The following is a 21,890-nucleotide window of genomic DNA, read 5'->3' as shown; positions in this document are numbered from 1 at the left end:
AANNNNAGACCAAGTTTCTCCTTCTTGTGACTTCTCTGGTTTCTGTGCGCATCGGCATACTGCTCTGCCTGGGTAATGCTGCAGTGGCCACACCCCATAGCTCTCCGCCTTGTTGTTACTTTCGTTTGTCACCTGCACTCCAACTCAGGTGAGTGATGAGCGGCAACTGAAACGACTATCGAAAGAGAAAGAAAATATGGCTCGTTGGAAAAAGGAGAGAGAGCGGGATGGTGGCGAAGAAACCCTCTGGCATACACACACACACACACACACACACGAGCAGCTCCTCGAGGAAAGACAGAGAGAGAAACGAGGAAAAAAAAACAATAGCGTAGCGTGGCACCATCAACGCAGACGGTGCGTTCGGCCTACTTTTGAGGGTAGATGCATCGTTCCTCTCTCGTAAGTGTTGCGACTAATGCTAGCAAAGAAGGGACAGACACACAGAGGACAAAACGAGAGAGGTGCGTACACTACAACACTTCCAAACGTCTTGGGATTCCGCACAACACGTATGGTGGGTATTGCGAACAACGCTCATTATGTGAGAGACCGAAGCAAAGAAAAGAGGGTAATTTGAGACAAACGAAACGAGAAAAAATGGTGGCGAGAGACGAGAAATGAATGTTGAATGCATGTGCCTGCTAGTGTGTACATGGTGCGTGTGGTAGTCCTGAAGGACAACATGACTTACAACAGTAGAATGAAAAAAAAAGGAAAAAAAGACGTGTAGCGTAGATAGGGAGTAAAGAAGGTCGAAAATGAATCCTTTGGTGCTTGAGTTCGCGCCAAAGCATAATTGGAGAAGGGAAAAGAGCACACAAACGCGGAAAAAAAATTTCGATACGCACGAAACGAAGGGAGACACCGAAACAAAAACTAAGGGAAAATGCGTACACTTGGCCAGGAGAGAGATGCAGAGAGTGAGAGAGGTGATGGGGGATGAATAAAAAACTATGAGAGAACACGCAGTGATGGATACACGAGATCTTCAATGCACGCTGATACAAGCACACATACCAACACCTACACACAAGCACTTCATGGGCGCTGGCTTGTGCACTCCTTCTTGTCCCTCTTCGTCTCTGGCCGCAGACGATCTCTTCGTCAAAAACGAGGGGACAACAACGTGCAAAAAAAAGAGAGACACACAAACCGATGCCGAAAAGAGAGCCATTTTGTCGTCTGCAGAAAACGCGTGTGAGGGGGAACACGTCAATGGGCGACCGTCCGACTACGTGCTTGGGGGTCGTCGTAGGGGATTCTGCGCATTTCAGTGTAACGCGAGATACAATCGTCGAAAACAAAATAAAAGGGAGGGTTATGTATGTCGTTGTGGTAAAGATAGCCTCACAAAGGAGGAGAAAAAAAAGGAAAGTGCCACTTCAGTGTACAATGCTCAAAACGAAAAGCGGAGCCTGGAATGCACCACTAAACACACACACACAAGCACAAGATAAAAGGACGATGAAGTGGGGAATGGGGTGGGGCGGACTTCCATTATCGTTTCGCCTATATCCTCCGTAAAAAAAAAGAAATTAAAAAGCCTCCAATCCATAGACTCACCTCCCAATTTGCAATGATACCACATCCACAGCGATGCATACGCCTGCATGTATAGTAAAAGAGACACGCCGAGAAATATGAGTATTGGGGGGGGGGGGGGTTCAAAAGTGCACTGGCCAATAACGAGACGAAAAGGAGGCCAAGGCAAAACGAAATCGCGACAGAGAAGTGGCCCACGTAAAACAGCAGAAGGAGAACACATTCATATGAAGAAAAAAAAAGATACACAAAATGAGAGAAGGAGCATTCGAGAAGAGCTCTACTACTTGTGGTTCGGCTGCCTCATCTTCAACAAGATGTCGACAGATACACAAGAAAGCACAAGCACACTCTACAAGAGCCATAGAACAAAGGTACTCTCCTCTCTGGTGTATTTCCCTTCTCTTCCGCATATTCACTTTTTTTTTGGGGGGGCGGTGCACACACCAACACGCTGGATAGTATATAGGCGTCTTGTACCTCTCTGGTGGCTCTGTCGATGTGATACAAAATCGCTCATGAGTCACCGTTAACGAAACCCCATACACGCACACACACAAAAAAGGCGAATCAAAATGCAAAGACAGAGGAAAAAAAGAAAAGGGAAATAAAAGAAGTAAATGAAATAGAGAGGAAGTGAAAGAAAAGAGTGCATCGTCGTCCTCATTTGGCTCACACGCTGAGGAGAGAGGTCGAGAGAAGACAACTCGAACCCTTAAACAAAAAGGCGTCGAGGCAAGAAGGAGAACAGAAGACATGGTTCAAGGAGGAGGCAAAAGGAAATGATGAATTGAGCATGGTTCTATTAGAAGGAAAAGAGAAAATGAAAACAAGAGAAAAGCACACATTCGAGATAACATCGATGTCTCGTTGATAAACGAGGTGGCGTCAGCAAAGAACAGACAAAAAAAGAAATTCATTGATTTTTTTCTTGGACTTCCTATGAACCTTTCGCAGCCACACTCGTTTTCGCCTTCATTCCGAAGTTTTCGCCGGTACGTTACATTTTTTTTTCTGCGCCTGCTGTCGGCGTTCGTATAACAGAGTACAAACAAACAACACGAATCCACAAATATTTCGGCATAGGCTTATAAGCGTAAAAAAACATGCGCACAGACCAACACATTCACAACACACATGTGCACATCGCTACACAGACAGGGATGCCTTCACACAGAGAGCAGGAAAGCGGAATGAGGGGAGAAGTAGAAATGGGTGACACGGAAAGGGCTATGGAGAAGAGTAGAAGACACTTTTACAGGTGCCCGGCATTCTTACTGTCTCCTTTTTCTTCAGTTCTGCCTCTGCTCCACCTCTCCTCTCTCTTGTTCATGCTCTGAGTGCGGTTAGCTGGCATGGGCGTAGACCATTCCTTCTCATCGACCTGACTACATTTCTCTTTGTACTCGAGACTTCCTTTTTTTTTGGTCCCCCCTGGGCAGCGCGTTCGCACTCTTTTCCTCTCGCCTAACCATACGCCATTCAACTATGCTGTTGCTAGTACGTGGTGCAGTTTGGCTGTTTGCTCTTTCTCGCACGTCCCAACTTGAAAGGCCCCTCTCCACACCCGCCGACCCTAACAGGCACTACCAGCACGAAGGAGCAGAGAAAACGACTCGTCTTCCTTTCACTTTTACTTCATTTTTCTTGCTTTGATGGTTGCATATATAAATGCCTTCTGTTGCTGTTGTCTGCTTCGCCTGTACCACATCACTGCCCACCGCCTGTATGAGGGGGCGCCAGATCGAAAAAAAAAAAAAAGGTACACACATGCGCGACGATAGAGCAAGAGGGAACCAAGACACAGAAGGAAGGGAGAACGCTGAGCGAATCCATCCAAGTGAAGTGTCCCCATATCAAGAGAGGGACTTACACTCCATACACGCACGTGCATGCATCAACGCGGAGTCCACGAACGCAGTGAGGAGGGAAAGCAGGAACACAACAAGGAAATGCACCTCCACCTACGGCCCAAACACACACACGCACACACACACACACATCCGCTTTCTCTGTCTCCATTGAGATGACCTCGCATTCTAAGAGATGAGAGAGTTGAGCGAGGAGAAAGTATGGGGGTGAGGCGAAGAATAGAAAGGTCAGTAAAGCACTCCACATAGAGAGGTAGAGAGATGAAAAGGTGGGAGGGATGAGGAAGCTAGACGGAGAGTGGCGGAGAAGAAATCAAAAGGAGAGAGCAGGAACGGCCAGGTGAGATGATGACACAAAGGACAAGGGGAGAAGAAACAGAGGGGGGACGAGATACATACGGAGAGAGAGAAAGAGATGAAGAAGAAAAACGAGCGCACGATTGGATAGAGAGGGGAAGAGGATGAAGAAACGACACACCAAAAAGCGCTACATTACAGTGGGGCACCTACTTCGTAAGCCTACACAGGAAAAGAAAAAGTGAAGCAAAGAAAGGGGGGTCGCCGAAGAGAGCGCACGGCTGCTTGTCAAAATGAACCCCATAAGAAGCCTCCGAGCAAAAGAGCAACCGAGAGAGAAGTTACGACAAAGAACTGTACAGAACCACCAATCAAGCGAAGAAGCAGGAGGACGAGAAGGAAAACAAAATCGCTGAGAGAGACATCGAGAGGGGGAGAGAGCGAGAGAAAAACAGTGTCTACTGCTCCTCGCTGTTTGTGTGGTGGTTGGGCGATCAATAACGGTGTGGACTGAAACTACTCAAGTGCGCATGTGTGTCCCTGGGTCACAGAAGACAGACTTAAATCTGAGAACGCACGTGCGTGTGTACGGAGGGGGGAGCAGGGGAGGGAGTTGTGACCGCAGCTTGGCCACCGTACAACCAGCATCGCACGCGTACTTGATTGTCCACCTCTACTTAGCTTTTGTGTGCGTGTGTATGTTTACGCAACGTACAGGGTGCCGCGGTGAGAAGCGCTGAGCGCTCCGTCACAACCATAACATGAAATGGATCCGTCATTTCCTTTGCTTCGCTGCTGTTCCTTCTCAGAGCGTTTCTGGCTTTCTATGTGCGTCCTTTTTTCTTGCATGAGTGAACAGAGCTAATAGGAGAGAAAAATAAACTCTCAAGCAGCGCCATGTTGTTTCTCTTCTGTGCTGTATCTCTACACGGGATGGGAATAGTTCGGCGGCTCTGGCAGGCCTGTTGAGAACTTTGAGATCTTTGCTACAACGGAGGTGCAGCCTTCCGCGGTGCACCGCAGCTGCAACAGCATCTCCTCTGCTACATACTCCACGTCACCCTCAGCGACTGCCTTCTCCACTGCACGTACCCACTCCGATATGTTCTCGTCCGCGCCAATGCCGCCAAGTAGCGCGAAAATGTCATTATAGTGCAGCGACATTTCAAGAGTCTGCACGGAGGCGTCGCCGATGCCTTGAAAGACGAGGTGGTTGTGACGAAACACAAGAGCACAACTCATGCCTTGAAAGCGCATCCGCCCGTACTGAAAGAGTTCTCGATCCTTTGTTGTGCAACTGCGCAGCACCACCGCAGCGTTCGAATCCACTGTCTGGCATGCCATGGCGTTATCGAGGCACACAAAGCATGGATCCGCGGCAGTGGACTTGACGGCGCGATCGGCGAGGTAGAGGCGACCTGGCGTGTGCTTCGACGTCAGATCAATACGAAACAAGTGGGGCTTCTGTTGCACGCTAGTAGCGCGCAGTGCAAGGCAAAAGCGGAGCATCGGGTGGACAGAGAGTAAAGGAGAGGGTTTCAGTCGTCAAAACACGTTTCTTGCGCGACGAACGCCTGTCCCACGCTGCCTTCTCTCTTGCAAGCCCTCTTTGAGTGGACAGTTTGGAGCCCGTGCCTATGCGGGTATTTGCGTATACTAGCGATCCGCAAACCACGGCGCGCAAGCGTAGCTCAGTCAGGCCGAAGAGAGGAAAAATAAAGTGCAAAGAGTGCTAGAGGGCTGAGTAGAAAAAACAGTGGCGACACCTTTGAGGAAGACGAAAGAGAGCGGGGGGATCAGGAGCAGTAATGTAGCTGAATGTGTACTTGTGTCAACCTCATCGTGTGAGTGTGACAGGACTTAGATTAATATGTATCTCTTTTTATGATGGCGATGAGAGAAGTGAGGAGTCAGAAAGGGTCTATGTTCACAGCTTCACTGAAGGGCGGTGCAGCCAAGGGGAGAAGAGGAAGGAGCCTTTGTGTGCTTGCCTGTGTCAGAGAGTGTATTGAGTCGTGTGGGCCGGCAACCAGAAAATAAAGAGGGAGGCAAAACGCGAAGGCGAAAAGAGAGGGATTAAAAGTAGCCAAAAGGCTGAGCTCTTCCTCTACGACCGGTGCTATCAAGGGCGGTTTTCCAAGAAACGCAACAGCAAAAACATTAATAAAGCGAAAACAGACGAAAAGGGGGAGGAGAGAAGCAGAGAAGCAGAGAAACAGAGGATACGAAAAGGGTAATGAAGGGTACGCTGCAGATAAGCGATGTCATACGTTGAGGAAGGGATGAAGGGGAAGAGGATGTGGTGCGAGTGGGGAGGAGATAGGAGCCGGGTATGCCACAAGTGCGTGCGAGTGAAAGAAGAAGGAAATCGCGCCAAAGAGAAAAGATGAGAGCAGCACATGGCCGCACAAAGGGGGGGAGGTGGGCAGGGATTAGGGGGAAGATTAAGAGAGCCAGTGAGAGAAAGTGAGAGTGACAGCACAAGGAGGGAAGGGAAAGAGTAGAGAGTATTGAGTACAAAAGCCTAGGCAACACACTCACACAAATCAAACGAGTGCACCATGATAGGAAGTACCTAAGCCCCTTCAGTAAAAATAGCTCCTCTGCAGGAGAAGCTCACATGTAAGAGAGAAACGGTACTGTTCGCCAAACACAGTTGTGCTCCGATGGAATGGTAGGAAGACTGACAGAAGCACTTCGCCGCTGGAGAAGGACACAGCTACTATTCTGTTTTTCACAATGCATTAGACGCCCTGCGCCTCTGACGAGTGGTGGGGATTAGACAAAACCAAAGCAGGAGGGAATGAGAAGTGGCCACCTCACGTGAAGTTGTGCACCTCCTTGCTTTTGGCAAACTCGAAACCGAAAAAAAACTACCGAGCGGGAACAGCCATCGAGAAGGAAGCTTAAAGCCCGGTCAGTGGCTCGTAGTTCGTCAGAATGCTGCCTGGCTCCGTTGCGATAGCTTCCGCATGTCATCCCCGATGTACTTGATGGTGTGCACATCCTTCTCTGACAACACAGCGGCGCGCTGCTCTCCGGCCAGCATGCTCCGGCTGCACTCTAGCAAGTGCGCTGCGCAGATGTGCTGAACATTAGGGCTGATCTTGGGCACTAGCTGCCCCAGCGCCAGCACCGTGTCACCAATTTGAAAAAGTGGATTGCGGTGCCCGTCCAGCAGGCTCATGAAGGTGTCAAAGATGGTGAGCAGCGGCACGCCAACCTTCTCAAGCTCGTCAATGGCACGGGCAGGTGATTGACCATCAAAGGCAAGAAACTCCACAAACGGAAAGAGAGGAAGTGAGGTCTGAAAGGTGCCGAGGTACTCCCGCAGAACGCGTTGCACCGCCTGTGGCGCAGACAGCCCCACAGCCCTGAGGAACGTCAGCACACCAGTCAGCGCATTAGCGATCAGCAGCTCAGCCGAGTCTGAGTGAATCTTCAACAGGTCGAGCTGGATGATGCACCCGCCCAGCTCTTTGTAGCGTCCAGCCAGTTCGAAGAGAAAGTTCTCAGTGACATAGTGCTCCTGCAACGCCTGCAGATCCGCCTCCACGGTGCCGCGCGCAGAGACGAGGTTCTTGCCGACGGTAAGGTGCTCGGCGATTAGCTTGGCCAGCTGCTGCTGCAGCAGCAACAGAAACTGAGTCAGTCGATCGCCATCTGACGGCGCTGCAGAGATGGCGTGCTCTATAGCAAGCAGCCGTCCGTCAAGGGGTACAGAGAGATCGCTGCGTGCCAGCTCAGCAAACCGCAGCGCCGCCTGCTGTGCGTTTCCGTTCGCCTGTTGCTTGACCGATGAAAAGAAGCGCCCCGTCAAGGTGTGCGCCGGGTCGACGCAGAGTCGCATGTCCGCGACAACCTTCGCGAACGTCAAAATCCGATGGTCGGCGAGAGTGTGACGCTCCATCCAGTCAAGCAGGACGGCGGTGAGCTCGCCGTCGCACGCCGCGTCGCCGAGAATTGTCACCAGTGTGTTGTAGAGCTCGCTGGTTGACGAAATGGCCTCGACCATAGACAAGATATCGGATGAGACACTTTGATTGTGCGGATAGCGGTAGACCAGAAGGCGGATACGAGGCTGCGAGGTGGGGAAACTTGACTCGAGGAGGTCCGTCGTGTACGAGAGAAGATCATACTCCACGAGGTCGAGGATATGCCGTCGCGTGTATGCCATGACAGGTTCAAGTGACTTGTCCAGCACCAGTGACAAGAGGGTCACAGCGAGGCGGCAGCGCTGCGGCAGCACGTACTCCTTCTGCAAGAGCTTGTCCGTGATGCCCTTGTTGCGCCTTTCCAGTAGATTCATGCACAGCGATACTTGCACCCCTACCGGGTCGCTCTTCCACAGTAAGTCCTCCAGTCGGTCGGAAAATCGATAGGTGGCACCGGTCTCTAACAGCAAGCCGTAAAGCCACGCGATTGTCGTAGCGTGCCTCACCGAGGATAGCAGCTGCTGCAGAACCTTTGCCTGGGCATCCACAGCGCTCGTGTCTGTGAGCGTGCCGTCTATGCGCACCAGAAGGTCTCCGTCCCACGCCAGTTGTTGCCGTGTAGGGCAGTCCAGCCAGCCACCACGGTTCAGCACCTCGGTGAGAATGGTGTAACTTTTCTCCACTCTCGACCTCGACTGCGCCAGCTCCTCCTTCAGTCTCCAGTAGTGAAACGACAAGCACGAACGCGACAACTCTCGCAAGCCCCGCATTGTGTGCCGGATTATGCCACGCGCGCCATCTGAGAGGCGCAGCGCGCATACCGTCGCCGCCCTCGGGTGGAGAAGGGGGTCGAGGAACTGAGATAGATACGAGATCGGGAGGCCACAAAGTACAGCGTCAAGGAGAAGGTCTACCCGTACCTGCGGCTCAAGCAAGCAAAGAGCATCTATCCCGCCCGCTACGGTGGCCGCAAAATATTGCTGCAGCAGCTGACCACGAGGCATGCGACCCAGTCGTACAATTGTCGAGTCCCCGCAGTACACAGTAAAGGTGATAAAGCTGCCGCCGTCGCGGACGCTCTTCTCGACGCCAACGCCACAGATCGGCTTGCCCAGGAAGTGCTGTGTGACAACGTGCGTGATGGAACTGTAAGGTGCCTCGCAAAATGGCTCACAGTGCGTCACAAGAAGCAGAGAGGAGGTGCGCTGGTCCGCTAAAAGCAGCGATGAATCGCAAGCGCACGCCAGTGAGACCACTGTGTTCGTCACTCCACAAGGAAGACCGCGCAGCTCACCCAGGGAGAGCGACCGCGAATTGCCGCGCCTGCCTGTCGTGGTGCGCAAATGCACCGGCACACGCCCGCCGCTGCCGGTGATGAGAACAGCCACCTCCGTCTCCCCATACTCATCCTGCAGCAGGGGCACAATCGCTAGAACCGCCTCCCTGGGAAGCGCTGTGGAGCACTCGAGCTGCAAATGAAATGCGTCGCTGTACAACCACAGCGACACATTCCGACTCGACAGCATCAGGAGATACCCGTTGTGCCGGTCGAAGAGGCTGTGCACGTATCTCTTCGGGGACAGATAGTCGTAAGCCGCCTGGACCCAGCCATGTCGGTTGGGCAACACATTCGCGTGCAGCCCAGGGTGCGGCAAGTGCATGTTGTTGAGCGTGACTGCCAAACTCTCCACGCTGCAGTTCTCACAGCACAAGCCATAGAGGTTCGTTCCGAGGTGATGAATGCAGGCGACTGCAGACGCGGTAGGACAGAAGACGCTCTGGAGGGTATCAGGTTTCTGGCTGTCAGAGTCTCGAACGAGGGCCACGTGGACGCCAGATGCGACAGCCGCGAGCACTAGCGTGCACTTCTCGGACACCCTTTCCGCGTAGGCATCATTCAGAGTGTCGCAAAAGGGGGGAAAGATAATGTAGCGGCCGTTGTTATGCACCAGAACCAGTCGTCGGCTACACAGAAGCGCATGATACTCGTTCACATACACGGCGCGATGGCATTTTTCGCCGAGAGACGCGAGCAGAGACGGCTTCCACAAGGCGAGATGGTCCATGTTGAAGTATCGGTTCCTCAGCATCGGACGTGCTTCCTCTACCACTGGTCCATTGGCGCTGCGCCAACATTCTTTCGGATCGTAGCGTAGGAAAGGCTCTTGCAGAGATGTGGAGAGGCTCGGCGAACTGCCCTGGGCTGTTGACACTGGCTGCCCCACCACCATTGTGCGACAGAGAGGAATCGATAGCGTGACCGCACTAATGAGGTTGGGGGTGTTGTGTGAGCGGGAGGAGGGAAAGGAGGGGGTAGTGTGCAACGCAGAAAAGAATGAAGGACTGCATAGGACCCGTCAGAGAGAAAAGGACGAGAGCGATGGAAGAGAAAAGAGGAGAAAACACTGAGTCGGTTGGAAGGCCGTGGTGGTGTGTGTCAGAGGCAGTCAACCACCTAATTGGACTCTGCGGTGTTGTAGTGTGAAAAGCAGGCGCGTTAGTGAGAGAACACATTCGACAGCACCCCTAAAGCTTCTTCTTGTTGCCGCTCCGTAAGTGTGAGAAAGAACCTGAAGGAGCGGCAACGTGATGTTCAACACAGAACGCTTTCCCTATGGAGCAGATGACCCTCACCGCCGCTTTCTAGAGAAGAAAGGACGCCCCATAGCAAAAGTGTGTGCATATTAGCGCTATTTTTTTTTTCTTTAAGGCGCCTTTGCAGGGCTACACAGCAGAACGCCATTTTTCTTTTGTTGTTGACGGCGTTGACTATTCAAGCGCCACTGCAAATGTGCAGCTCTGTGTGCAGATGCGAGTGCAGCACGAGCCTTGGAAGCCAATCGCAACAGATCGCTCGGCAGCAAGAAAAAAAAAGGGGAGAAGAGAATGCATTACAGCAAATTTCTGCCCACCTGAAGACAGCAAAACAAGAAGTAAGGTAAGAAAAAGAGATCATAGAGACTAGTCGAAGGACCAGCTGATGATGGTGGAGTCACTGGAACTTCTGCCGGATTTAGGTGGCTTTGCCTCCTCTTCGTTTGGCACTGTCTCAGCTGGTACTTCAGCTAGCTGCAACACCTCGTGGTCGAGGTGTACAATGAAATCGTGCAGCAGCAGCGTGCCAGCGGTTGCGCGCTCTGACGGATTTCTCTGCATGCAAGCCTTGATAAAGTCGATCGCCTGAGCAGATATATCACTGGGGTACTCTTCTGGCGCACCGTAGCCAAGCAAGCCCCAACCAGAGCGCTTGATCTGCAAACACTCGCAGACGACGCAGCCGATAGACCAAATGTCACTTTCCTTACCACTCGACTTCCCGTCAACGACCTCTGGGGCCATGTACTTTATGGTGCCAACAGTGCCCTCTCGAACGTTCGTAGTGGCCGTACCGAAGTCAGACAGCTTCAGTTGTCCTTGCGAAATGAGCATGTTGCCTGGCTTAACGTCGCGATGGATAATGCCACATTCGTGCAAGTAGTTGACCGCCTGCAGAAGTTGTTTCATGATGGTCGCGATGTGGTTCTCGCGCAGCCGTGGGCAGCGCTTGAGGAGATCGGCTACCGTACCTTGGTCAGCCAGCGCCATGAAGAGGTTGAGGGTTGTCTCGGTCCGCTCGCAGTAAAAGTAGTGAATGATGTTGGGGTGTGTCAACTGACACAGAATCTCAATTTCATTCATAAACTCATCGATACGCTCTTCAAAGTTGCCGGAGACGCGAATGATCTTGACGGCCATTTTGCCACCCGTCAGGGTAGAAGTCGCCTCGTACACAGCAGCATGCCCGCCGCGCCCGAGCAGACGGCCTTGTGTCCATGGGCTCTTTCGCACCTTTCCAAACACTTCTCTCCGCTTCAGCAGCTCCTCGCCGGCCCGCTTCGCCTCCTCACACCTATTGATGGCTCTGTCTAGCTCCTTACGAAGCGCCTCATTCGAAATCGGCTTTTTCAGAAGGGCGTCACCACATTTTGCAACGCTGTCTAGCGCCTCGGAGGTTTCGATTATGTAGATGTGCTTCGCCAGCAGCGCCTCGACCACACGGTCAGAACCTTTCGAGTCGATGTCGACGATAGCGCAGCCGAGGTCGGTCGATTCTTCGATGGCCTGCAACGCTTTGCAAACACTCTCAACCAACCGCACAGAATGACCGCAGTTCCAGATGGATGCTGATATATTGTGACAGTGCACGCCATTCTTCTCCAAGAGCAGCACAATGAGTGGGTCATGGCCATTGGACTTTTGTGCAGCAGCATCTTGAGGCCGCAAGACTTGAATTACCTCATCCTTCATCATGAAGGGCAGCAACAGCTTCAGCGTACCGGGGGAATCAATTACAATACCGCCAAGGTCATTTGCAGAGCGGGTGATGCCAATCAAGGTATTTCGGTTGAGCCCGGGCATCTCATGACGGTAAATTACAACGAGCTGGTATACCGCACTGGTCGTGCGCTTTTGCTCAACGCGAACGCTGATTTTCTCGCAGAACAGCTCGAAGGATCGATTCAGCACAGCAGTGACGCCAACCGTGTCGCAGAGAATAGGCGGCAACTCGGTTACCTTTGGATCGACTTCGAAGCTCACGTAGCGCTGCCGACCTTTGATGACCTCGGACAGCAGCTGCCGAATGTGCGCGCTTCTCCAGCCCCTCGTCAGCGCGGAGAAATCGCGCAGGTTTTTCCATTGCAGGCAGTAGACAATTTGACGAAATTGACTGTCCTTGACAGACAGTTGTGACAATTCTGTCACAAAGAAGGAGTGCAGCACTGCTTGCGTCTGCGACAATTCATCGGAGCGGACAGACCCGATAAGAGTAAACCCGACGGGCTGATTCGACTCGGTCTCACAGCTCAGGACCACCGTTGCGCTGATAGAGACAGTCCCCAAACTCATATGTGCCATTGTGAGAACCTTTTCAGAGAGGCGCGAGTTTTTCATAGCAGCTTCAGTCATTGTGGCGTAGAGCTCTACCGACCGTTCGCCATAGAGAAGAGAATTTATGTTGTTTCCCTCAACGTCTCGTGCACTGAATCCAAAACAGGTAGCCGCGCCATCGCTCCACAGTACTACCTGTCCATCAAAGTCCGTCATGATAATAATTGTATGCTGATAGATGGCGTTAAGCCCAATCATAGAATGAGGAAGTCCTCTGTTCTGTAAGGCAGCATTCCACTCATCTTCGGTGGCCTTTTTTAAGAGCATCGCAATAGCCCGCTGGTTACGATGTGCGGTTCCCGAGTCTAGAAGAAACTCATCTGTCTCCTCGACGGCCATTCGCTCTGTGAGATCAATTCTGTCCGACAGCGGGTTGCTGCAAAAGTTCTGTTTTCCGATGCTCTCGTAGGCCGTTCGCACTATCCGGTCAACAAGCTGTTCCTGCCCTCTGCATTCGTGCCACTTTAAGGATGCGTAAATGAGTGAAAGCAGTGCACATAAGCACAAGACGCTGACACAGCTAAGTATCAGTGCGGCAATATCGGCTTTGCCACAGCAAGTTTCTCCAACGCCAATGAGAACCACCGTCGCGACGCAGCATATCGCCGCAAGAAGGATAGAGACAAGAATGGGAAGCGGAAGCCGCTGCTGGTGCTGCGGAATCCGAATTTGGGAAGCGTGCGCTGCAATTTGTTCCGCGACTTGGAGTGCGGTGTTAGGTAAATTCAAAGTAATACATTCAGTGTATTTGTTGAGTAAACGAACAAATTCTCCGTACCGGGAGTAGCAGCGGTAGTACCAGCGGGCAGCGCAAATCGAGCTGTAAATGATTCGATATGATACCTCTGAGGAGCTTCTTTGCAACCTTTTCGTATATTCTGGTAGCCTCCTCAGAACACTCAGTGCCAGAAAAACATCGTGGATATCGTATTTTATGATTGGTATGTTCATAGCGGTGCTGCTCATCTCTCTCATATACCTATAACTGTGATACAGTATCTTCGCGTATGTCTTACATCTGCAAACAAAGAAAAATCAGAGTGTTGCGCCAATAAGTACTTCTCTCCTGTGAGAAAGCGATTGAAAGAAGAGAATAACGGGTCAGGCAAACAGTACAGATTCACAGAGAGTGGCATCATCAGCGACTCTTTGAGGGGACATACATGCATACACACACACACAGAGCTACATGGGACATATGCGCTGCCCATGGGCGGAAAAAACTCGCAAAACGTGAAGTATAGCGAGCACAGGTACTCCCTAATAAGCCTGGGGAAAAGCTTTCCCCGCTTGAAGCCTCTCCAAAAGAGATGCCTGGTATGTGCTGCCTCGAGGCTCTGTGCTTCTTTTTCTAGTACTAGCATTCAAAGAAAGAGAGAACGAGTTTCTTAAGATGCCACACTGAGGAAAGGGGTGGATGAGAGCTGCTCTTGACAAGTAGGCCAAGAACAATAGTTTACATGTTCAAGAAAACGCAAACAAAACTGAAATGGAAAAAAATAAAATAAAATAAACCATGCCTTCCAGGATGAGTCAATGCGTTGCGCCCCATCCCTCAGTCATAACGCGCCGAAAATCGTCAAAGCTTAGCTTCCCATCGCCATCTGTATCCTCCTCGCTAATCATGTCGAACGCCTGTTCTGCTGTCAGAGAACAGCCAAGGCGCCCCATCACAAAGCGCAGATTGGATACAGAAATGAAACCGGTATTTCCCAGGTCATACATACGAAACGCGCGACGCATTTCAAGCTCCTTTTCCTCCGGGTCATTCAGCTTCGTGGCAACAAGCGTGAGAAACTCCGGGAAGTCAATCACACCGTTGGAGTCTAGGTCGGCATCATGTAAAATTGACTGCAGCTTCTTCTTCGATAGTTTGTGGCCAATGGAACTGAACGCTTGCTCCAAATCGTCGATAGTAATGCTACCATCACAATCTATGTCGAATATGGTGAAGGTTTCTTTGAGCTCGGTAATTTGTCGAAGGGAGAGCAGGTCTGCCATCTTCCGCAAGGGAAAAGTTTTACACAGAATACTATTTGTTGAGAATCAAACGTGCGTGATTTTGCTCTGTGTATCACAAAAAAAAAAAAAATCTCGATCAACTGCAAGAGATAGGAAGGGAGAAAGTCATAACACATTTTTTGAGATCGCAGAGGTAGTCCAACTTTCCCCCACCACTTTGGTATGTGTGAGAGCTAAGCTAGGTTAGGCATGTCCCAAATTGCTCTCTCTTTATCACTTCATCAAGGCATGCAGCATTACAAGTCACAGCGTCTGCTACCAGATATATTCTCCTTTTGGGTTTGCGTTGGATGAAGCTAAGAACAAAGTGAGTGAGCTCAACATGACAACTCTGTAGTTTTTCACTTTCCCTGGATCTCTGCAGCAGGTTCGTCATCATCTTCATCTTCGAAGCCGTAAAATTCTGCCTCTGTTCGCTGAAACTGTGTATGCAAGCGAGATCGCAGCACTGGGTTCCACAACTTGTCGTCTTCGATGCTCGACATGAGCGCACTGCTCATTTCTTCGTCCTGGCGCGACATTCTCAAATCTGATTCTTTTGGCGCAGGTAGGTCGTGAGCATGAAGAGGTGTTCCGCCTTGCATACCACTCTGAAGATTCTTGATTGACGTATATGACACTTCGTTCCGATTCATCATGTTTGCCCCGAATACTGTTTCGTCATCATCGCGCTGCAGCGCCTGTAATTCTTTCATTTGGTGGGAGCGTCGATGGGCCCAAACACGCTCCTCGTGTGTGGTTTCTTCCCAGAAATTGTTGTATGGTCTCGGGATAAGGCTTTCGTCGACCTGCACGCCGTACTTTCGAAGTACCCATTTCGCCTTGCGATACCCATCAACAACCATCATAAAGCAATCCCATGTTTGGTTTACATACCGACTAGCGCTGATTTCTTGATACACCATGCTGCGATAGTACTCTTGCCACTCAGGTGGCAGATCTCGCAAGCGGCGGTATACCCAGTAAGTGAAGCGCTTCGCTGGACTCACAGTTTGAAAGTCATACCAGTTGACACGATACGGTGTTCCCTCCACTGTGTTCGTCAGGCCTTGCGACAGTGGCTCTATGGGCTCATCGACACATGTTGAAATGCTGCCCGAGTGACCACTTTCACCACCTTTGGCTATTCTGTCACACTCAAAGGTAGGAGCGATTTCAACGCTCTTGAGTTCTTCGTCTTTCCTTCTGTCGCCTTTGATGAGATGCCACCTGCGCTGACAACTCAAAAATTGACAGCTGCTACGCAGCTGAAGAACGGGAGTACGTGTTGACACGGTCTTCATTCGTAAGGCGAGCTTCTCAGGTTTCCTGTGCTTTTCTTTGATTCGTAGGAAGGCAAAAAGGGGGAAAACGTTACCAATACAATAATCAAGAGGATCAAAAGGGAATGAGATAAACAAAGAGTGGTGATTGCCTTTAAAAACAAACAGGTACGAGAATGGGCCCTTTCATAGCGATGCAAAAGGTCAGACATTGCAGAGAAATGGATTTCCTATCGGCTGCTGAAATCGCGCATGCCAGAACAAGCTGGAAAAACAGGAACCAAAAGACTTCTTTTGATAAAAGTTGAGCGTGAAGGTTTGCTGACAATCATGAGCTCGGTGGCGTGTAAAGGCTTTCATGATGCTGGGGAAGAAACGCAGCTTTACCACTGCGTCATTTTCAGTGCACGGGAGGCATGTCTGATATACTCAGAAACCGCTTTATTTGGTGCGAACAGAAGCGGTTCTGGAAGCCCCTTCACAGTTTGGGATGCGCCTTTAGCACCGGCACGGCATAGCCCTTGCCCCCCCCCCAGGCGCATGAGGACCAAGGGCGGGGGTAGGGCACCAACTGCCCAGCGTAAAATGCTGCATGCCGACCCCATTCCCAGACAGCGGACATATACCTATGGTACGTTTCTTGGAACGGAGCCCCTGAGAGGCGGTAAGGCCTATGGGCATAGAGCTCGATGGGCTGTGTGAGACCCCCGTCCCCCCTTTCCTGTCGCAAATGGCAAGAAGCACTGTCTTTTTCACCCACCAAGCGCGCCTCCTAGGTCCTCTCCACCTTTCTTTCCCCCTCCTCAGCACAGCCAAAGATATAGGTGTGATCACTTTCAAACGCCTTCACTGCTCTGTATGAAATCACCTTTAGGTCTTTTTCGTTTTGCCAGCAACACACATCATGAAGCACAACTACGTCAGAACGGGGCTCGAGGTCATGGCTGGACTGAAGTTCACACGACTTTGCTCTCTTTCGTACACCGTCAGCAACAATGATGCCCAGCCAGGGCATAAGTGGGAAATGGTGCAGAGAACGACCCGGTCCATACCTATGAGCGCATTTGAACGCTCTCCGGCACCAATCCCGGTTGATGCAGTCGAAATTTGTGCCGTGGTGCGGAGAAGCAGCAAGAAGTTTATCGTGGTTGTTGCACAGTATCGTCCACCAGTGGATGCAGTTTGTCTGGAGTTTCCAGCAGGTTTGGTGGATTACAACGAAAGTCCAGGCCAAGCCGCCATTCGTGAGATGCACGAGGAGACAGGTTTTGTGGTAGATGAAACTGGAATTGTATCTATTTCACCGCCCCTCTCTACAGAACCCGGTCTCACTGACTCATGTTGCGTTCTGGTGCGCCTCGACGTTGACGGTGAGCGCGCAGAAAATCAGGAACCAAAGCAACACCTGGATTATGGGGAGGACATCGAAGTTCTTCTGATTCCCATTTCTGAACCCAAGACCGCGGTAGGAGAGCTTTCGAGTGCAGTCCAGCGATATACTGCAAAGGGCCAGCGCGCGATTGTGGATGCAAAGCTGTATACATTTATGGAAGCTCTGGCGTGGAGCCTATAACACCTTTTTTACCACCCGCAGAATAAAAATTCTACTGAAGCACAACTCAACAAGAAGCTACAATGCGAATATATAGAAAGTGGTTGTTATGGTTCTTATGAGCGCTGCTATGAGCTACGCATATTCTGCTAAATCAAGAATTTCAGTCTATGCTGCAGTCTGCATAGCAATTGTGCTTATAGCACCTGGAATTATTTCACTTCAGTACCAAATATCATTATCTTCTCTTTCGCTTATCTTACTGATATGTCTATATCTGGCTAACAGTTTTTTAGTCACTTTGCTTGCTCAGGTTTCTCATACCGGTGATGTTGCAGAGTCTGCTGTCTCTGTTGCTCATTACTACATCTGCATTTGCATACCCAATCGCAGTAGTGTGGGTAGAGTGGCCACACGTGCCGAACATCACACCAGCTGCTCGCAATTTGAACTCTCCTTATTTAGGCGAGTACGTTTGCGATATTACTCGAGGTTTTTTTGTGATCCTTTCTGCTGCCTTGAGGATTTGACGACTGCGCAAAGAGCGTTATTCTACTGCCTCCCTGAAAAGTTCAGCACGCCATATTTGGACTACTTCTATCCGAAAGGCCGAACAACTTCTCTGCAGCGAATGAACAACAAAGATGCAACCTACATAGACAATAAATTGGAAGGCTATAGTGCGGTGTGCGTTGCTAGGACAAATCATCCTAGCGAGCTTTACTGATATTTCAAAGTACCCACAGAAGTTGAGCAACCCTCCCTTCCTACCTCGTCTACCACCGTGGTTGGCGTGAGCTAGTCATATGTTGTAGGCGACTCTGTGGCAACAGAGAAATATGTGGTCATTAGTGGAAGCACTTCGTATCGTCGCGTGTCTCCATTCCAACTGCCGATCACATTGAGCGACGGATCGTGCAGCTCAATCGGGCGAAATGTCGGTTTTCTAGATTCAATAAAAGGCACGTCATGTACACTAAATAGTGCTCAAATGTGCTTGTTGTTTTCACTAGAGAAGTACGAGAACCTCTTTCTGCAGGCTATGATGGGGTACAAGAGCAGCACTCCTCAGTTAGTACCTTTGGTACTGAATCTGCACAGCGTATCCGGTGGGTTATTGAACACTCTCGATCCCACTGTTGTCCATGTGGCAAGCGCTTAACGAACTCTGACAGGAAAACGTGCAACAGTGCAATTGTTGTACTACAAGCTTATTTTTTCTACTCTTCAAATATACGTGGAAACCTAGTATAAGCGGTGATTAGCATTACCCCTAGGTAATATCGGATTAACGCAGTACGCTGCGCTGTTTTTTGAAGTTGCGCTCACCGGTGAGAATGCGACTGTGCCGAGCAATATTCATGCCGCAACTCCGGGGTCTCTCTCTCTCTGGTGATAAAATTTGCTCTGGAACATTTGTCTCAGTTGTAAGAGTGCTATCTTGAAGCGAGAAACTGGATTTTCAGTGCCAGCTGGCGGCAGGCTATGTAATGGTAATCAGTGGAAACGAGCTGGCTTCCTGCTCTCGATCCTTAGTAGTGGGTGCTTAGTTTTGATTAGTGAATTTGATCTTCAAACCATTTGTAACTCCGGGACTGGAGACATCATATCTGCCTTGATCAACGCCACAGTCAATGGCGCACCTACTGTACTGGATCGAATAGCCGTTGCTAATGACGCCCTGCAAACGATACAACGAGCTGGATTTCTATCAGTGGGCTATTCAATGCCCTCGTTTCCCTCAATGGCACCTATAATCCGTATACTTGTCAGTACAAAAACATTATGGTTGGCCTATATTACCACTTTGTCGTTGTGTGAGCTGGAGCCCAGTACAATCCACAAGACATCATTGTGGAAGCATATGCTTTACCAATTATGGGAAGCGCTCAAATCTGGAACGAGACAAATTTCAACGAAGATGCACTTTCTTATCAGCAGCTTTCTTTCAAGGTGACCTTCACACGATACGATCCCTGATCACAGGCACCTATTATGCGCAGGGTTGTTGCGCCGCCAATTCTGCCACCCCTTGATGACGGTCTTTTCAACCTTTTTCGCAGCGTGTATCCGCTTTGATTTGAATATGTGGCCATAAACTTGTTTTTCTTTCTCTATATGCTATGGTAAATGAGATGGAAAAGCTAGTTGGATGTAGAACCCTAGGACTGTATACAGGCTTTGAGCCGGACTCAAAAAAAAAAAATGTAGCTTGCTGCTAGCCAACGACAAGAGGAAGCATTATTTTTCATTCCCATATCATTTACCTACAGCATAACAAAGTGAAGGTGCTGTCGTTATGTAGTAAACCATTATTTTACCTTGTCTATTCTTTGTCATAGAGCATGAGTGAAACACCACGCTGCCCCGGCCTGCCACAGACCCGTTGCGTGCTGCGAACCAGCCGTAGAGACGTTACAGCAACACCGAGACAGCCATCCGGACGCGGGCCCTGTCTCACACCCTGCCCGCCCACCCCCGCCCCGCAGCTGCTCCCACGATGCCGGTCACCGCCTGGTGCATCCATCGAGGTGGCTCGGGCTCCCTACACCAGTGGGCCGCGAGGGCCGCGTGAGGTACGCTCAGGTGACGTGGACAGTGCTCGTCACGTGGCTGGTGCAGACGTGCACTGTCGCAGCTCGTTCCAATGCAACGCCATCCAGGACCCGACCGCCAATATCAGTAGCGACGCACCGCTCTGGCTTCCCTGCGTAGTCTGTGCTTGACCCTGTCACCGCCTGAGGTGATTCGGCATTGGCAAGGATAGGGACTGCGTGGCTTACACAGAGAGAGTGGGGGTAATGGGGTGGTGAGATGCCACGCGCTGAGGTGCCCCCCGTCATGACGGATGCAGCAACCAATGGGAAAAAAGTCCCAGTTCTCAGTGATCGATCTTATGAAAATTTTACTTCTGTTTCTCATTGCTCTCACTCGTATTTCAGTGATTTTGCTATGTTGAAGTCTACGTGCCCGAAGCGGGCCGTATTTCACAACGCACCGTCAGTCTACCCTTTTGCCAAACCTTTTCATGACACTCCCTATGACCAAGATCGCGGGCGCTTTGACAAGACAAAGAACATTCTACGAGAGAACAAATGGCCTGCCTGGATGGACCACGGCGCCGATGGAACGGGGTTTGGTATTGGGCTGAATCGCACTCACCCTCTCTCCAAGCTTCGTGGCAACCTTAGGCGCAACCCCAGTGAAATACCACGTGTGCTAAATATGATGATTCAGGGTGTGTGGCACAAGAGCGGTAACAAGCTATATTTTCGAGGTGGCAAGCCACCGAATCCCAGTACTCATCCCTATCTGACTGGTGAGCCATGCCCAGTGTACGGATGGAAGGTCACAGACCCGGGTGTGATTAGGGAATTCAATCTTCCACAGCCAGAAAGGGACAAAATACGGTACAAGCCGTATGTTGCGCTGCAAGAGCGTAAGATTATGGGCATGCAGGCCCCTATTAAAGGGCAGAGTGCCGTGCCTACCTCTACAGAGAGCACTGACTCGAAGCCACTGATGAAGCGCCTCTTTTTCTGGAAGTGAGGATCTCTGTGTTGCTGTTGAGGCAACTTATGGTAGGTATCACACAGTTATCGTGTGAAGACGGCCAAACGGAAAAAAAATGGAGCACACGTGCAGCGCACTGTCAGAGTGCTCTTTGCTAATGTTTGCCTCAGAGAAAAATAGGAAGCCCTGCTTTGAAAAGTATGCACTCCTGTATGTATAGTACTTCTCTAGGAGTGTCTCGTTTGTACCGCTCAGTTGGTCCCTTTTCCTGCTCACCGCTCAGCTCTCCAGTCGGCAATTTGCCACACGCTGCTTTGCTTTTCGTCCCGTCCACGCCTTCCGATATATATATATATAGTTATCCGTTACTTTCTTTTCTCTGGCAGAAATGCAGTTACGGCTGCACACAGCGGGTCATGAAAAAAGGATACACCCTTGCTTAATTGTCATATTAGCCCATTTTTCTATCCAAGAATAGAAACGCTGGAGGGATGCAGGAAATTATCGACACAGTCAACCGCTACACGCTGCGAAGCGCAGCCTTCCGGGATAAGCCCACTCCAGGCTTTGCGACGCGACAGTTTCTCTGCTCACTGCTGCTACATCGACAACTGGATTCTATCCGGCTGTCTTCGATAGCTCATTACATGTTCTCGACAGAGGCGCTCATCGCCGTCTCGCGTGATGGTATTCAGACCATCAGCTGCGAGGGCAACGCATTGTGGCCCATTTGTACAATTCCAAACAGATTGACGAGCGATATTTCCGGTGTGGCGGTGACGCCTGAGGGCACGCTCATCAGCAGCTCAAATGGCATCTGTTACCTTGAAGGCGGAAATCTGAGAGTATCGGAGGATCAAGTTTCTAGCAGCTACACGCAAAACCTACTTTGCCTCTTATAGAGGCCTGACGGCAAGTACATCGCAACCGGGGGCGTTACGGCCACAGTCACGGAGACTCCCGA

General features: G+C 50.6%; 6 protein-coding genes across 6 annotated transcripts; 1 reads left to right on the top strand and 5 right to left on the bottom strand.

Annotated features, from left to right (window-relative positions):
* Nucleotides 1-4,637: 4,637 nt before the first annotated feature.
* On the bottom strand, nucleotides 4,638-5,222 carry LBRM_35_3940 (conserved hypothetical protein; the record flags this gene model as incomplete). Its single annotated transcript, XM_001568963.1, has 1 exon — nucleotides 4,638-5,222. The coding sequence occupies one exon, from the start codon at nucleotides 5,220-5,222 to the stop codon at nucleotides 4,638-4,640; it is 585 nt and encodes a 194-aa protein (XP_001569013.1).
* A 1,426-nt stretch (nucleotides 5,223-6,648) lies between these two features.
* LBRM_35_3930 (conserved hypothetical protein) lies at nucleotides 6,649-9,879 on the bottom strand (the record flags this gene model as incomplete). The annotated part of the gene is made up of 1 exon (XM_001568962.2): nucleotides 6,649-9,879. One exon carries the CDS (start codon nucleotides 9,877-9,879, stop codon nucleotides 6,649-6,651), a length of 3,231 nt encoding a protein of 1,076 aa, XP_001569012.2.
* A 730-nt stretch (nucleotides 9,880-10,609) lies between these two features.
* On the bottom strand, nucleotides 10,610-13,543 carry LBRM_35_3920 (mitogen activated kinase-like protein; the record flags this gene model as incomplete). The annotated part of the gene is made up of 1 exon (XM_001568961.1): nucleotides 10,610-13,543. The coding sequence occupies one exon, from the start codon at nucleotides 13,541-13,543 to the stop codon at nucleotides 10,610-10,612; it is 2,934 nt and encodes a 977-aa protein (XP_001569011.1).
* A 567-nt stretch (nucleotides 13,544-14,110) lies between these two features.
* On the bottom strand, nucleotides 14,111-14,578 carry LBRM_35_3910 (putative calmodulin; the record flags this gene model as incomplete). Its single annotated transcript, XM_001568960.1, has 1 exon — nucleotides 14,111-14,578. One exon carries the CDS (start codon nucleotides 14,576-14,578, stop codon nucleotides 14,111-14,113), a length of 468 nt encoding a protein of 155 aa, XP_001569010.1.
* Nucleotides 14,579-14,940: 362 nt separating this feature from the next.
* LBRM_35_3900 (conserved hypothetical protein) lies at nucleotides 14,941-15,882 on the bottom strand (the record flags this gene model as incomplete). Its single annotated transcript, XM_001568959.1, has 1 exon — nucleotides 14,941-15,882. One exon carries the CDS (start codon nucleotides 15,880-15,882, stop codon nucleotides 14,941-14,943), a length of 942 nt encoding a protein of 313 aa, XP_001569009.1.
* An 883-nt stretch (nucleotides 15,883-16,765) lies between these two features.
* Nucleotides 16,766-17,434, top strand: LBRM_35_3890 (nudix hydrolase-like protein; the record flags this gene model as incomplete). Its single annotated transcript, XM_001568958.1, has 1 exon — nucleotides 16,766-17,434. The coding sequence occupies one exon, from the start codon at nucleotides 16,766-16,768 to the stop codon at nucleotides 17,432-17,434; it is 669 nt and encodes a 222-aa protein (XP_001569008.1).
* Between the last annotated feature and the right edge of the window lie 4,456 nt (nucleotides 17,435-21,890).

This window comes from Leishmania braziliensis, chromosome 36 (assembly GCF_000002845.2).
Source record: "Leishmania braziliensis MHOM/BR/75/M2904 complete genome, chromosome 36".
Classification (NCBI taxonomy): domain Eukaryota; phylum Euglenozoa; class Kinetoplastea; order Trypanosomatida; family Trypanosomatidae; genus Leishmania; species Leishmania braziliensis.
This window is presented reverse-complemented; position numbering and strand designations above follow the sequence as displayed.